The 16,815-nt window shown below is 42.4% G+C and overlaps 1 protein-coding gene across 1 annotated transcript; it reads right to left on the reverse strand.

Annotated features, from left to right (window-relative positions):
- Nucleotides 1-505: 505 nt before the first annotated feature.
- On the reverse strand, nt 506-15,876 carry chmp1a (charged multivesicular body protein 1A). Its single transcript, XM_063197273.1, has 7 exons — nt 15,752-15,876; nt 14,760-14,779; nt 14,326-14,403; nt 12,744-12,890; nt 10,019-10,147; nt 5,317-5,510; nt 506-2,750 (listed from the first exon to the last, which is right to left on the reverse strand). Exons 1-7 carry the CDS (start codon nt 15,756-15,758, stop codon nt 2,729-2,731), a joined length of 597 nt encoding a protein of 198 aa, XP_063053343.1. The 5' UTR covers nt 15,759-15,876; the 3' UTR covers nt 506-2,728.
- Between the last annotated feature and the right edge of the window lie 939 nt (nt 15,877-16,815).

The raw sequence follows: 16,815 nt of genomic DNA on the forward strand, positions 1-16,815 counted from the left end.
AAAAAGGGGGGGGGTCTCTTCTTTTCCATTTCATCGCCTCTCCAAACCTGACAACTTGCCGATGTGAGGGGGGATCTTGCCCTGGTGACATTAGCGGGAGTGACAGCTCCAGAGAGGGAGTGTTGCTGCGCTAAGTCTGCTGTTGCTACTTCACCACCACCACAGCGGGGCCAACCAGGCTGTACCTGACATGGGCTAAACTAAACAGCCCCTGGCCAATTTCTTCCCACGCACTTCTATCCTTCCCCACACAGCCATTAGGCCCACTCCCATGAGCAACTTTATCTTTTCCCCATTGCTTTATAAAAAACAAACAAACAAAAAAAATCAGATAGGCCTAATAACATTTTGTCCATAATGACCAATGACAGCTGTCAGAGCAATCTTGAAGGCATTAATGTAACAGGCTCATGATCTATGTAAATAATTAATCACAATAGGCCTACATAAAAACAAAACTAATGATGGGAAGAAATTAATAAAAAAAACCTAATGACACAAGACATTAATATCAGAGGGATTGTTTTATTTCCACAAGTTAAATATACAAAATAAAAACAAAAGAAGCCAGCTTGAATAACATGTGTAAGTACAAATGAACCCAGTTTCTGTTGTCTCACATGGGAGAGAAGAAAAAGGAAAGTTGACAAAAAAAACAACCAGATATTAAAATCATGATCGTCATCATGGCAGAAAAGAGCCAAGCAAAGATTTTAACTAAGGCTGATAGTGGCAGGCCTACAGAGAGAGACAGTGAGAAGGAGCTAGAGAGAGAGAGAGCGAGAGAGAGAGAGAGAGAGAGAGAGAGAGCGAGAGAGAGAGAGAGAGAGAGAGAGAGAGAGAGAGAGAGAGGCAAAGAGACAGCTAGAGAGAAGGGGACTTCCTTGTTGCTATGACAACGTGGAGCCTGTAATGGTTCAGACGGTGGATGGGATGAGATGAGATGGGCGGATGGTTGTTGAGGAGGGTGGGGTGGGGGAGAGGCTAGGGGTGCAGATTGGGGTGGGGGTTACTTCTTATCGTCATTACAGCTCCTTAAGTGCTCTACTATGGGCTTACAGACAGAGGCACTGAGGAGGAGCACCCATACAAAGCGAGCTGTGAGACAGTAAGGCTTTTATGACAAAAAAAACCCACCCAACACACACACAACAAAAATAAAATAAATTATGAAAAGGAAAAAACACAGACAGGTCATAACAGTCCTGAAACAGAAAACACTACAAAAACAGAATTACAACAAAAAATAAAATGTAATAGGGATCCAGCAACAGATTAAAAAAAGGGATGGCTTCCATGCTTTTCAAACCAAAAACCCAACAGCCTTTTTTGCTCAGAGATATGAAAATGATGTTTTGCTGTTCAGCATTACACTGCATGCCGATGGAAAATGATGGATGGTGGTCCTATAAGCGCTGTATGACTAAGTCCCATGACTGTAAATAATGTGATACAGGAGCAGTGGGGAAATGGTAGCAAAAAGAAATTCCCCAATGTCTTAGTGTTTCAGCATCTATAAATATCCACGTCTGTATTTAAAACTAAACATCTACAGTAAACCGAGTCTGTAGAGAATATCAATTGATCGGCAGTTGGCAACTCCCACAATTGCATTCGAATAATAATAACAACCCCCTACTGTGGCCCCAGGTTTCTAATTCCACCTCTTGTAGTAGTGGTAGTAGCAGTAGTGCCTCACTCAGGCAGGTCTCCGTTGTGGACAGGACAGGTACGTAAAAATACTCTGTGAAAAACAACAGAAGAAACTCAAATTGTTGAGTTTTGGTGGGGCCTCTGATCACCAGGTGAGATTACAAGGCAGGGTTATAAAACAAAACATTCTGTCCAAAGCACTCAGTCAAAAAAACAAAAAAACACCACATACCTTCAGATACATTTACAGTTTTTTTTCATGTTTTTGTTTTTAAAAGAAAAACATCTCCTTTATACAGTTACATAAAAAGAAAAAAGCCAAACAAAAAAACAAACCAAAAGAAAAAATCTCTGGATAAAAGACTGTGTTGATAGAGAGATAGAGAAAGAGATACAGAGTCTATTTGTTTTTTTGTTTGTTTTTGATCGTGTGACCGGACATTGAACCTCAGATGTCAGTGGCTCAAACTGTGGGGGGGCCTGCAGGGGGGGGGGCTTATGAGGGGAGAGAGGGCGGGGGGGTGGCGGTGTGCATGACAGGGGCACAACGAGAGACGAGAGAGAAAGCAAAGGTGATGGCGGTGAGGTGAGGGGGGAAAAGAGACAGAAATAGAAGGAGGAGGACAAAAAGTCAAGAGGGGAGACAGATTGTTTACCGTGTAAAATGGGGAGAAAAAGAGAGAGAGAGAAAGCAAGGGAGAGAGCGTGCGGGGGCAGGAGAAAAGAGAAGAGAAGGGAGAAAAGGAGAGGAGCGAAACACCACGCACACGTTCATGCAGGGTAGTATTTTCAGCCACGCCGACTGCCAATACGTATATAAATAGATCTGGGGGTGGTGTGTGGGTGGTGGCTGGTGGGGGGGGGGATGGAAGGAGAGGGTTGTAGGAGGTGGAAGGGGGGGGTGAGAAATCAATACAGGCTTGTCAGGTCCTCACAGTAGGAACAGTTTAATAGAATCGCAGAGAGCCAAAGTGTCCTGGCCGCCTGGTTCTCTTGGGGGAAACGGCTGGTTCCTGCTATCCGCACACAGGAACAGTCTCCTTGGATACCGCCGCCGCCGCCACCACCGCACGCCTCAGTTTCGCAAAGCTGCCAACCTGCACAGCAGGGAACAGAACAGAACAAATCCATACATGTCTGCCACTACACGCTTGTACACAATTATGAGCGAGAGGGTGTGGTTGTGTGTGTGTACTGTAGGTATGTACTGTATGTCTAAGTAATATTACATATGTGTGTGAGCACGCACGTTTGTGGTGTGTGTGTGTGTGTGTGTGTGTGTGTGTGTGTGTGTTGAGATAGCTGAGTTACAAACTAGCACGACGAAATCAGTAGTAATCAGGGATGGCTAAAATTATCGAGTTAATCGATAATCGATCGAATCGAATCGAAATTCACATAATCGATTCACAGGGCATTAAATCGATTTTTTTGGTTCTTTTTCTTTTTGTTCTTTTTGTTTAATTTAGGTCTATGGAAAATACCAAGTAGGTATTAGTCAATTAGGCCTAGGCCTACTTATTACAAATTAGCAATCTGTTAACACTGTCAAGCCACAGCCCTTTGACATTTTTATATAAAAATAGGCAACAGCATCTTTTGGGGGAAATCCTGGCACCAGGAAGGGAACGGATTGAATCGATTCGGGATGAATCGAATCGAATCGAATCGTGATTAATCGATTCAAAGCCCTAAGAATCGAAATCAAATCGATACTGGAACATGGCTGCGATACCCAGCCCTACACCGCATTCCACATTATTATGCAAATGACATTTTTCGCTGTTTCCCCAAATAATCAATACAAATGACAGTCGTCATAATTTTCAAGTCATCAGCCATTAGAGTACAATTTAAAAGTTTTTGAATGAACCTTCCAATGATAACGGTATTTTTTAAAATAATAAAAACTCTAAATGCTCTGTTCCACATTATTATGCAAAATAGTTTTGTAGTGTTGTAATCCAAATTTCTTTCTTTTTTTCCCATTTACCTCAAAACAGTTGGAATTTGGTACCTTCTAAATTACATTTCAATGTTCAATACTTGGTGATAAGCTCTTTGACTTAGTAACTGGAATGCTGCGATTAACATTGAAGTCAATGGTAGGGCATTGCATGGGTGTTATGGAAGCCCAGATATCCTTGATGCTTTGCTCTCAGCTGTTTTTGTTTGTTTGGTCTGGTGACCCACACTTCACTCTTCAATATACCCGTAGATTTCCATGCCACGTTTAGGTGCTTTTGAGGTGATGACATTCTAACGCACCAGACATAAAACCCCATTGAAAATGAATGGGATGCTATGTCTGGTGAGTTAGAATGTCATCACCTCCAAAGCACCTACACGTGGCATGGAAATCTACGGGTATATTGAAGAGTGAAGTGTGGGTCACCAGACCAAACAAACAAAAACAGCTGAGAGCAAAGCATCAAGGATATCTAGGCTTCCATAACTCCCATGCAATGCCCTGCCATTGACTTCAATGTTAAACGCAGCATTCCAGTTACAGCTTATGACCAAGTTTTGAACATCGAAATGTAATTTAGAAGGTACCAAATGCCAACTGTTTTGATGTAAATGGGAAAAAAAGAAAGAAATTTGTATTACAACACTACAAAACTGTTTTGCGTAATAATTTGGAACAGAGCATTTTGGGCATTTTAAGTTTTTTGTTATTTAAAAAAATACCGTTATCATTGGAAGGTTCATTCAAAAACTTTTGAATTGTACTCTAATGGCCGATTACTTGAAAATGATGACGACTGTCATTTCTATTGATTATTTAGGAAAACGGCAAAAAAAGTCATTTGCGTAATAATGTGAAATGCGGTGTAGTAGTAATGACCCTTTTTGAATAATAAGAGTAATAATAATAATAATACCTAATAATAAAAGGCCTAATAATAATAATACCGGTAATAATCATGTTTACCAAGTTTCATGGGGGAATAATGACTGTGGGTATTGCATTCTCTTGTTCTTTTTATTTACGGTGTTGTTTTTGGGAGTTTGGGTGTGGAGTGGATGGAGTCAGACCTTAAGGTAAAGGAGTGGTGAAAATCCAACAGTGTGTGTGTGTGTGTGTGTGTGTGTGTGTGTGTGTGTGTGTGTGTGTGTGTGTGTGTGTGTGTGTGTGTGTGTGTGTGTGTGTGTGTGTGTGTGTGTGTGTGTGTGTGTGTATTGGTAAGGGTTACCAATACTTGGGATTCAGAGAACAGGACAGACAGGTTATGGCAGGAGATCTGATCTCTTAACACAGTCTAAAGACAGATGAGAAGAGTATTGACAAAGAAAATCTGTGTGTGTGTGTGTGTGTGTGTGTGTGTGTGTGTGTGTGTGTGTGTGTGTGTGTGTGTGTGTGTGTGTGTGTGTGTGTGTGTGTGTGTGTGTGTGTGTGTGTGTGTGTGAGAGAGAGAGAATGTGTGCTAGTTTTTTACCTGCGAGAGAGCTGGTTCTCTTTCTCCTGAGAACGTGAGCTCTTGTGCGTATGGTGTGTGCGTGTGTGTGTGTGTGTGTGTGTGTGTATGTCTTAATATTAACCTACGTGAGAGCTGGTCCTCCTTCTCAGGTGAGCTCGAGCTCTGCTCTCGTGGTTGCGTGTGCGTGTGTGCGCGCGTGTGTGCGCGCGCGCGTGCGCACACGTTTTAGCTACGTCTTTACCTGCGTGAGAGCTGGTCTTCCTTCTCCTGTGCGCGCGAGCTCTCCCCCCCCAGCGAGGTGGCCCCGGCGGGCAGCTCGCTGAGCTTGTCCATGACCTCTAGGCCGCTCTCCTCGGCGATCTGCATGATCAGGTCGTCCACCTGGTCCTGGGGCGTGGTCAAGGTGGTGGCCGAGCTCATGGAGTCCTCCATCACCTGAGACCGCAGCGGAGGGATGGCACACACACACACACACACACACACACACACACAAACACACAGACACAGGAGACAAGGGTAGGAGAGGGAGATATCAGGAAGTTGAGAAGTGGAAAAAATGCACTTACACGATTGCCTGCTGTTACTTCACAGTTCTGAACTGGGTGCTGAATCCCATATAAAGTAGATGAATTGAAGAAATAAAGGACATCCTTTTTTTCTTCATCGTTGGGTGAATAAATAAGGGAAAACATCTGAAGAGTGCAGTCTTTTTACAGGGTTCCTACACCTTTTTCAGGAACAAATTCAAGCAGTTTTCAAGCACCTTCAAGCAGCAATTTTTCAGTTTCAAATTTTTATGTTTTTCTGTTCACACAGTTCAGCATGTGAGGCCATCGGATCAAGCGCATAGTCACTCAGGAAACCTTTTTTGCTTTAATTCTATTGTTTGGTTTATTGACTTAGACTTCCCATACATTTCAAGCATTGTCAAGCACTTCACACAAATTTCAAGCATTATCACAACCTTGAAAGCACCCAATTGAAATTCAAGCATTTTCAAGGAATTCAAGCACCCGTGGGAACCCCGTTTTTACTTCTTCAAGTTATCAGCAAGGCCCATCACACAGAAATACACTAGTGACCAGTTGACAGACAGGCGCTGAAAATACGTAGTGCCAAAGCCGTCAATGCAAAAGGGGATGACAATGACAAGGCGGGCAAACAATGACAAAGACTAAAATGATAATAAAACAAAAAGACAGTCGAACGGAATAGAGCAGCTTCTGTCCGTTACAAAAGCACGTTTCACATAATCCATTATGTCAACTCCCTAAACTCACAATTGGAAAAGGCTGGAACTACAGTGGTTGTGTTCACAACTTTCTTTTATTGAAGCACTGCTGAGTCAATGGTGAAGTTAACAGGCTTCTTTCTATACGCAGAACAAATAGAATAGTGTTTGATTGGTTGGCAAAAGGTATGCATTAATTCTGTCAAATGGTTTTCAGCTATGAAAAGCCGATCTAAAATTCCAGCATTAAGGCCACATCAAGCAAATTTGAATATTTCTCAACTTTTACTCACAAAAGACGACCTTGTCTCTCTCTTGTAACTGCTGGAAAATGCAAATTGGTTGGCTTTAGGCAATTCATTAAATTGAAAATGCTACACAGTTCACCTCTAAGCTGCTTAGAATGGTATACGGTACAGCTGCAGTACAGGGGCTTTCTGGTGACCAATCAATATTATCAGACAGAGTGTTGAGAGAGAAAGAAAGCAGATTTTTGTTATTACTCCTAGACCAAATTGAAATGAAATTCAGAATGTGGTGCTACCAATTCATCTTCATTATGCCACTTTTGTGTTGTGCCGTCACATGCCAGATAGAGAAAGTAAGGAATTAATATTAAAATGTTCCCACATACTTCCCCCATTGGCCATGACAACATAACACTTCAACTGGACCCAGCAGACGTGAGGAGGACCCTACACAAGGTGAACCACAGGAAAGCTGCAGGTCCTGACAATATATTCGGGCGTGTGCTCAGAGACTGTGCTGACTCACTCCCTGATGTCCTCACAGCAACGTCTCTCTGGACCAAGCCACCGTACCAGCAAGCTTCAAAGCTACCACCATTGTACCACTACCAAAGAAGTCACCAGCATCATCACTGAACGATTACAGACCCATTGCACTCACTCCCATCATGATGCAGTGCTTTGAAAGACTTATTAAGGCCTACTTAACATCCATTCTCCCCCCTACTCTGGATCTATATCAATTCGCCTACCGCCCCAAGCGCTCTACTGATGACACCATAGCAACAGCACTCCACCTCTGCCTGGCTAGTCTGTAACACAAAAACAGTCACGAACGGATGCTGTTCATCGACTTCAGCTCCGTGTTCAACACCGTCATCACTCAACATCTGGTGGACAAACTGAATGCAATAGGCATCAGCACTTCACTGTGCAACTGGCTGCTGGACTTTCTCAAACAGACCGCAGTCAGTCAGAATTGGCAACAACTCCGCAGCGACCACCATCATAAACACCGGAGTGCCACAAGGATGTGTGCTATCTCCCCTGTTGTTCACGCTGATGACCCACAATTGCTGTGCCTGATTTGAAACGAATCTCATCATCAAATTTGCAGATGACACAACAGTGGTGGGCCTCATCAGAGACAACAATGACTCACCGTACAGAGAGGAAGTACATCAACTCATCAACTAGTGTGAGAGGAACAATCTGCTTCTCAACATCAACAAAACAAAACAAACTGTGGACTTCATGAAAAAAACAACCAACACACCTCCCACTCATCATCAACTGCAGTCTGTGAAAAGCACAAAAGTTCCTGGGAGTGCACACATCACGTATGACCTCACATGGACTACCAACACAAACGCTCAGGTCAAAAAGGTGCAGACACGACTCCACTCCCTGCAAAGGATGAGAAGAGCTGACCACATCTGCACTCACAAACTTCTACATTGAGAGCATCCTGACCACTCTGTCTGGCATGGCAGCTGTCTAGCTGCAGACAAGAAGGCACTACAGAGGGTGGTGAGGACGACAGAAAAGATCATCAGATAACCCTTACCAGCCATTCAGGACCTGTACACTTATATCAGTATGTTAGTGTTTTGAAACTGCACATGTGTGTGTGTGTGTGTGTGTGAGTGTGAGTGTGAGTGTGAGTGTGAGTGTGTGTGTGTGTGTGTGTGTGTGTGTGTGTGTGTGTGTGTGTGTGTAGGAGTATTGTGTCAGTGTTAGTATAGTGATAGTTTTAGAGTGTGTGTGAGAGAGAGAGAGAGAGAGAGAGAGAGAGAGAGAGAGAGAGAGAGAGAGAGAGAGAGATTGTCAATGTCTCATTTATGTTTTAGTTTAACTGGAGATTGGAGACTGGTAAAACACAATTTCAAACTTCTGTGCTTACCCAGTTACATAGATTTTTGACAACAAAGTACATTTGACTTGACTTGGATTTTGAAAGAATGACATTCTTCACAGACAACTCTCTACCACTTTATGTCCTGAGTGTCAGTGAACCTCCAAATGCATGCCTACTTGTACGTTATATTGTATATCAGACTAGTCAAATGTTTTTAAAATATGCATATATATTGGAGTATTTATCAGAAGCTTGCCGAACCTGATGGGCATTCCAAAGAGTAGGCTTAGTGACTTCTGAACGCATGTTACCACAGGGCAAGCAGTCAAAGGCCTAATATTACCATGGTGATATAGCCACGCTAAAAGGAGCGCACCTCCGTGGCTTCCCATAAAAGGCTAGCATTGGGTTTCATGGTACCATGCGACCACGCAACCCACCAACATGGGCTGGCACTCAGCCACTCATCATGAGAGGAGAGGACTTGAAGGCAGACACATAGAGTACGTTCCAATATGCGACCTTGTGTCCTCCACTTGTGTTTGTGGCCTCATTATTTGCTGATGCCCTGACTCCGTGGAGAAAACAATTAAGTTCCCCGCTGTCAGCCTAGCCACAACAATTTTTGGGGGACTATTCTTCATTCACCATCCAGTTTGCAAATGAGAAAATGACTTTACAATTGAGCTTTTGCGACATACTGACATACAGTATAACGCTGTTGTCAGTGATGCCATCACAACGTATTACTTCCTGGTACGAGGTCACAAGCACGAACGGAGGGCGCAAGGTCACATATTGGAACGCACCCATAGACTGAAGGACACCACTTTGATTCAAACAGGATGACACCTGAATTTTCTCGGCTATAAGCTGCTACTTTTCTCTCACGCTTTGAACCCTGCAGCTTACATCATGATGTGGCTAATATTATTTGGATTATTACATGTAACAAGCACAACTTGGAGAGATTTAGCTCCAGAGATAATGTTGTGTTAACATCCCATGTTACTATGTGAACAACTGCAGCTTAGAGTTGCAGCCTATATATTTACATTTTTTGTGAAGTTTAGTGGGTGTGGCTTATAGTCCAGAAATTACGGCAAACAAAATGAATGCTACCGAGTACGAGCTGAAGAATGGAAATGGCGATATACTAAATGGATGGATAGGGGATAGTGCAGGTAAGCAGTATTTCCCCTACAGCAGGAAAGCCGACGCTGGTGGGGTGGGGTGTGTCACTTGTCCCAGGCCCAGAAAGTGGGGAGGCCCAGAATTGGTCCTCATTACATTGTACTAAATGTATTGTGTTCCAGCCCCTGTCAGATGCCTTTGTCCTGGGCCTGGCCAAAGCTGTCAGTGTCCCGCCCTCCAGGTAGTCATAATGACAGGAGCACTGGTTGTCAAGTGCTTGCTTTTCAGAACTCAGAACTGGACTGCTTTTCTAACAAAAAAACTCACCTCTAGGTTAAAAGCAAAAACACCTCATAACCTTTTTGTAGCACATCATCATATATTTGAATAATGATGGCAACATTAAAACAAGAATGTTGAACACGTCTGCAGTCGGGGTATGCGTTATTGCTAGGGTGTAAACTCAACTCACCGAGGTATGGACGTCCAAGTTCTGCACCTGTGTCTCAAACTTATCCATGACGGCAGACACCTTCTGTAAATCCATGGAGCCCAGCGCCTTATCTAAGGCCTTTGTCACCTGCGACATGTTCTTTGTCACCTGTGTTGTTTTAAAAAAAAAAAAAAAAAGTAATTAGGGAATGCCCACAATACAAGCGGCCATCATGTTTGCTTTCTATAAATGGAGAAGCCTATGCGCTATGCAAACACAAAAAGCAATTTCAGTGTGTTTACAGTACATATCGAAGAGGTCACTCAACGTGTACAAGTCAAGATGTTATATAATGCGTATGTTACTCAATGAACCACATCAACACCCATTAGTTTAGACCAAAGTGTCAAGTTTAAGATGCAACATTTGTTAAAAAGCCACCGTCTATGTAGCCTGGCGATGCCATCCTAGTTACTTCCACCCACAAATTTTGGCTCCGCAGATAGTCTGACAAAACCCTCCTAGCTTGGTTCGCTCACTGTTCTGCCAATCAGCAAACAGAGTGGTGACGCAGAACTCATCCGCAGAGTCCGTTACTGATAGGTAACACTATTCACACTTTGTTGTGTTATTTGTATGCTTTTACAACACTATATCGTAACAGTCATGCTAATAAAGCACAATTTGAATTTTAAATTTCAGAACTCCAATGAATTTAAAAGCTCAGACATCCCCAAACTCCATAGAGACAGATTCCTGTTAGCTTTCGCCAGACTGTTTGACGGAGTCAACAGTCTGCTTTCGCCCAGGCTACACTGTATATGGGCAGTACTTGTTGAAATGTGTTGAAACTGTGTTCTATAATACTGCAAGTGAGTATGATATTATAACCAAAGGTAGTGGCTTTGAGGTTTACAATGAAAAGTCTGCATTGTTGGCAATATGGATTCCTCGCATCAATATCGAGATTTTATTTCTTTGGCCACGGTCTACTCTGAATGGAAGCCCACACTAGTGGGTGTAAGATCCCCCCATATGGGCCCTGACGAAGAAGCGCTGAATGCACAGCGCTGGTGGCTCAGGGGCACGATATTAACATTTGTTTGCGTTTCTTTTCTTTATTTCAATGCCTTTGTTTGCAATCTATCACCATTGTTTTGGCTCCTCTATGCTATCTTCTCACTTCGGAGATAAACTTTGCATATCTTACATCGAGATCTCAAAAGTACTGTGTGAGTGAGTACCCCCCTTCGAGTAATCGCTCGGAGACCCTGGCCACCTGTTCCATTTGCGCACCTCCAGGCGTGATAACCCACGGAACCTCCGGGCCAGTGCGTTCCCGCGCGCTCTCCAGCTGATTTCAGCGCGCACCCCCCTCCAGGGTGTGTTCCGCGCACACCTCTGGTCAGCTGGCCAGATGTTCAAAGCTCACCTTACAGGAGTTCCCGCCAGATCTGAGATGTGTGATTTAAATGCGTACCATGACATGTTGAAAATTGCTACGATGTGTTTGGTATCAATCTGATGGTCATATTTCGGGTGGTGACAAGGTATTGGTGTTGAAAATGGTCGTAGATGATTTATTAAAGATTTAGAATCATAGGAATGAATGAAGAGTCGGGCATTTGCCCAACCCCTCTGGGTTACAGTAGCCCAGCCCAAATGAATAGTCGCAGCCTATTGGCTACCTGGCTAAGGTGACCCACGTGGTAAATATTCATTTAAGACGGGGGAAATATGAATTCTATCAGGTTTTATCTGTATCCAGATCCTCCGCGAATCTCTCGTTCGTGTAGCCTTTCCTCTTGTTCAGGTATGCATTGACTTTCTTTCAAATTGTACTTTGTCGTAGAATTAGATTTGTCTTGTAATAAAACTTTCATTGATCTATATTTTGTTGTAGATCCCGTTTATTCCTTCATAAGGTTATTGTACTGTCGAAACGTAGCAGCTCCAAGGACATTTCTCCATGTGGAGTGGGACGCTATACTTCGGGTCAGCCCGAGTGTCAATGGTGTCTACTTAGGATAAAAATATGTTATCGTAAACTGGAACTTAAGCGGGGTGATCAGATCTTTTTGGGTGTAGCTCTCGACATACACCTCTCGCCTCCTATTGCAGTCGAATAGGGGTAAAGTGTATGGGGCTTAGGATCTCATAAGTATGGTACCTTCCAGCAACTTTAACCTCTGATTTATTCTAGACGTCTCTCATATGGGATGGACATGCATAAAGAAACTAGTCGGCCGCATGCAAATCAGTTCTACAAGTAAATGGATATAAAACCCTTGACAGCTGGACTCAGACTTAACCGATATTGTTGGAATATTCATAATAAGAACAGTTTATATTAATTGAGTGCAATCACACAATTATCCTGGAACTAGGGAGATCTACGACTGAGATCCCATCATAATACGGAAACTTGGTAAATTAGGAACTAAAATGAAATGTTTTCTACAGTCCAGAGTTTAAGGAGCAGAGCACGAGACTAGGATTCCGGTGTTGGGCCTATCTCAGGTTTACATGGGGTGAGTAAATAACCCATGAGTGCTATTCCCCATCCTCCTCCATGAATGAGGTACCCTGAGCATGGTGCCGTCCCGCCACACTGCTCCCTTGGGGTGTCATTGGGGGCTGCCCCCTTGCACGGTGAGAGGCATAAATGCAATTTTGTTGTGTACAGTGTACACTTGTGTGCTGTGTCACAATGACAGTGTGAGTTGGAGTTTCCCAGGTGGACTTTCTTTCTTTCACTACTTACACCCTTCATGGTGACTGCTGTCTGAACTTTCGAGGCCACGGCGTCCACTCGTGATGCCATGCGCAGCCAGTTGAGGCCCTCGTTCTTCTTGCGAATGGCATTCTCCGCATACACCCTAGCACACTCCACATTCTTCTGCTGAAGAGCCTGGCAGAGAGCACACACACACACGATTTGTTATAAGCTGCTGATCTCTTCCAAAATTAAAACATAGATTTAGTTAAATGGCAATGAAAAAATACTATATTCTACAGTTATTATAGCGTGAGAGACAATACTTATCTGCATTTCTTTTTAAGAAACATAAAAAATAACGGTGTACAGGTATGACATAACCTATTACACGTACAACATAATACAGAGAAGAATTAAAAAATGCACCCTACAGGACTGCCTCTTTGTTGGTCAGCTCACAAAATCTGGTGCTATTTGCATTCACAAAACAGCCACTAAACTGTGCACTTTTTTGCTGGAAGTTATCTGCATTTCAATGGCTGATCTGTAATGAGTTGTAGATAACCCTCAGTTTCAGCTTAACATCTGCTCAGTAGATCTAGAAGTGCATTTAAACTATGCACGACATTATCCCATCACGGCAAAACAAAACCCAACTGTTCAAATGAAGTCAAATGCTGCCCCCTGCTGGTCACGAGCTGAAATTGTGTATTCAGTCTTTCAGGCTGCCATAAGACATCAGTCATGATGACGCCTTGGACCAAGTCAGAAATAGCAGCTCGGCAGCATTGTAAAACAAATGTCTGCAGTAACCACTTAATTGATACAGTCGTTTTTCAGAAGATTTTAATACATCTATTAGAATTATGTTAGACACCAGCCCACAGGACTGTAAGAAACACTCTTTTTTCACAAGATGACATTTGTTTTATAGTAACACTGTGCAGGAAGGATCAGCATAAATATCTATATATTCAACCAGTAATAATAACTATATGACATTTGTCCTTTTGTGATCTCATTCCAATGCAATTGTGAATATTACTGTAGATGCCAACAATTTAGCAGGTATATAAGCATACTTATTAGCAAAGTAGAAGTGATGTGATATCAAACCAATAACAACAAAAACGGTTATTAGCACACAATTGACAAATCTGCATAATAATTTGTATGGCATTATGTAGCCCTAAAAAAAAGAGGCAAACACCATTACATGCTGAAGAAGGGCTCTGCCCCGAAACGTTTGTGGGCGAATAAACAAAGAAGAAATCTGAAGAGTGCTGTCCTTCGCTTCATTCAATCATGTAGCCCTACCCTTATTTTGTTAACAGCATACAACTCAGTCCACTGTCGAGATTTACATTACTGCAATGGCCACACCCTTTAAAAACATTGTTGGCTCAGATCCAGACTAGCCTGGCCTAGTATGAGGGTATAGTAAGACCAAGGCTAGGTCCAGACGTAAGGTGTTTACATATTTGTGTGCCCAACTGCACAAGCTAGATGCAACTGAAAAAAATGTGTGAAGCTTCAAAATGTTCAACGACAACACATACAGAGCATTATGGTTACACGTCTAATAGAGAGCAAATGGAAATATACCCCTGATTAGTGAAATACATACCTTCTTAACCTTGGCTTGTTCTTTAGCTGAGTCTTTCTCTGCCTTCTTTGCAAGTCTTTCCAGCTGCTTTGATGTAAACTGAAAACAGATCTCAGGTTTCAGCATCACCACATAAATGATAAAACTTATGACATGAAGTTATGAACAAACAAAAACAGTAGGCTACATTTGTATGCTGTAAGCAACCTTTAAGAGTGTACCGTCACACCGGTGTGACGGGAATGTTCGGGCGGTGAAAGTTCTATAGAATTCTGGGCGTCATTCAATACAATATGGAATTGTAGAATCTTGCATTGTTATAGAACACATTCTTTTTATAGAATGCTCAAAAACCCACTCTCTTAAAGGTTAAAAAAGAAAGAAAAATGCTGTAATGCGTTTTATGAATTTGAAGTGTTTGATAGTGGTGTCACTCAAAAGTTGTGGCTATTTACCTTAAGTTGAAAGAGTGTCTCTGTGGGGGAAAGGTAAAGATATGAGAGTTCAGTTTTCCATAACGACATCCACAAAAAATTCACTGAGTCACAATTTCTGACTGCCTTAAAGGGATATGCCACTAGCAATGCTACACGGATCCATTGACTTTCAATAGCTTAGCGACATATTCCCTCTTTAAACTTGTCTTAGAGCAAGACAACGCTTTACATGAAAAATAAGACACTTTACCACCTTTATAAACCCCAGCCAACGATTTTAACTGTATTAAGCTCCAAAATAGTGGCATACCCCTTTAAGTAGCCAAAGGCAGTAGGTTCAAATATCCGAACTTGAATGAGAATTCTCAACACACATAGTTATTAGGGCGTGTTTCAAATTGAAATATCAATCTGTGGTCAAAACGACAGTAAATACATTCATGTCCACGAGACAGCACAAAGCCTTCCTTCTCAAAACACTTGTTATGGGCATAGCAACAACACTGTTCCACTGGTAAATGACAGGTGGCGTTAGCATGCTATCGTTGGGTAACAGGTTAAACTCACTTACTGACAGACCGTAGTTAGGTTTGTTTGTAAAGGTAAGCAAGTAAACTAAAGCATTTAGTTTGGTTTAGGCCACAACAACCATGTCTGGTGGCATAACGTTGGAAGACTACTAGTTTAGGTTAGCTGAAGTGAGCTAGCTGGGAGGGAAACACTTATGCAGTGTCAGATTAACAAGTTTTAAAAACGCGAAATAAACTACTTTCGACGAAATTGATCTTATCACAAGCAAATTAGCCGTACTTCCTGAATGATAAGGAACACGTACATTAGCTGATTGACAACATAGATATTACTGATATAATTCACCCTGCCACTTAGCAAACCTCCTCCCTAACCAGAGCTAGTTAGCTTTTGGCTAAAGGGCCAAGTCAAAGGCTGATGATTACATAACGTTGACAAACGAATACACCATCTTGAGTTATTAAACAAGTATTCATTACCATCCATATTTGCACGTGTATGTCCTTTCCTTTCTTTTAATCTTCACGACGCTGACACAGCTACTTCTAAATCTAGACACACGGCACTTCTAATTTGTTTTTCTTCCTGATGATCAACTTCCTGGTTCTGCCTCAATGGTGTGTCACGTGACAGTTGATGGCCAAACGAAGGGTCTAAAAACAGCTTGATGCTGCTGACAGAATACATTGAATAGAAAATGTACAAATAATTGACATTGGTTATAGTTATAGATCTATAAAAATCCAAAGGAACAACTGATGTCAGTCTTGAGTCGTTATTATACAGTAGGCCTAAGCAGCAAGCTTATAAAGACTATTTTAATTAAACTTGTCATTATTGTTGTTGCTGCCCCCACCCTTTGGAACAGTCTACCTCTCCATATCTGCCGAGCCCCCACAGTGGCTACGTTCAAAAAGCACCTCAAATCACACTTATTCTCTGAGGCCTATGGTCTGCCCCCCAACTCCACTTACCTCCTCCTCTTCTCCCCATATTTCCTTGCCCCATCTCCTTTTGTAAAGCGACCTTGGGTTACTTGAAAGGCGCTACATAAAAACAAGTCCTCATCATCATCATCATCATCATCATCATCATCATCATCATCATCATCATCATCATCATCGTCGCCGTCGTCATCATCATCATCATCATCATCATCATCATCATCATCATCATCATCATCATCATCATCATCTGTGACAATGCTATGATCCTGTATCTTTGTTTTGATAGACTGAGAATAAACCCTATCTCATCCTATCCTGCTCAGTGTTAACAGACAGGTGACCTAATTGTGCTTGAACCCATTGGCAGAATGGGGAGGGACACAGACAGGCTGTTACAGTGTGTGTAGTGTGTGGATAGTGAGAGAGAGAGAAGGGAGGCAGAGATTAGTCCAGTATTACAATAGTGCCTGATGTACAGTCCCGTCACACTTGCATTCACAGGGCATGGGGTCTGCTGCACGGAAGAACAATGACAATGGTAAGTTCAATGGCCTCAAAAGTTATGAAGCTAGTAATTGTGAGACTATGTTTTCTGT

This window comes from Engraulis encrasicolus, chromosome 4 (assembly GCF_034702125.1).
Source record: "Engraulis encrasicolus isolate BLACKSEA-1 chromosome 4, IST_EnEncr_1.0, whole genome shotgun sequence".
NCBI lineage: Eukaryota > Metazoa > Chordata > Actinopteri > Clupeiformes > Engraulidae > Engraulis > Engraulis encrasicolus.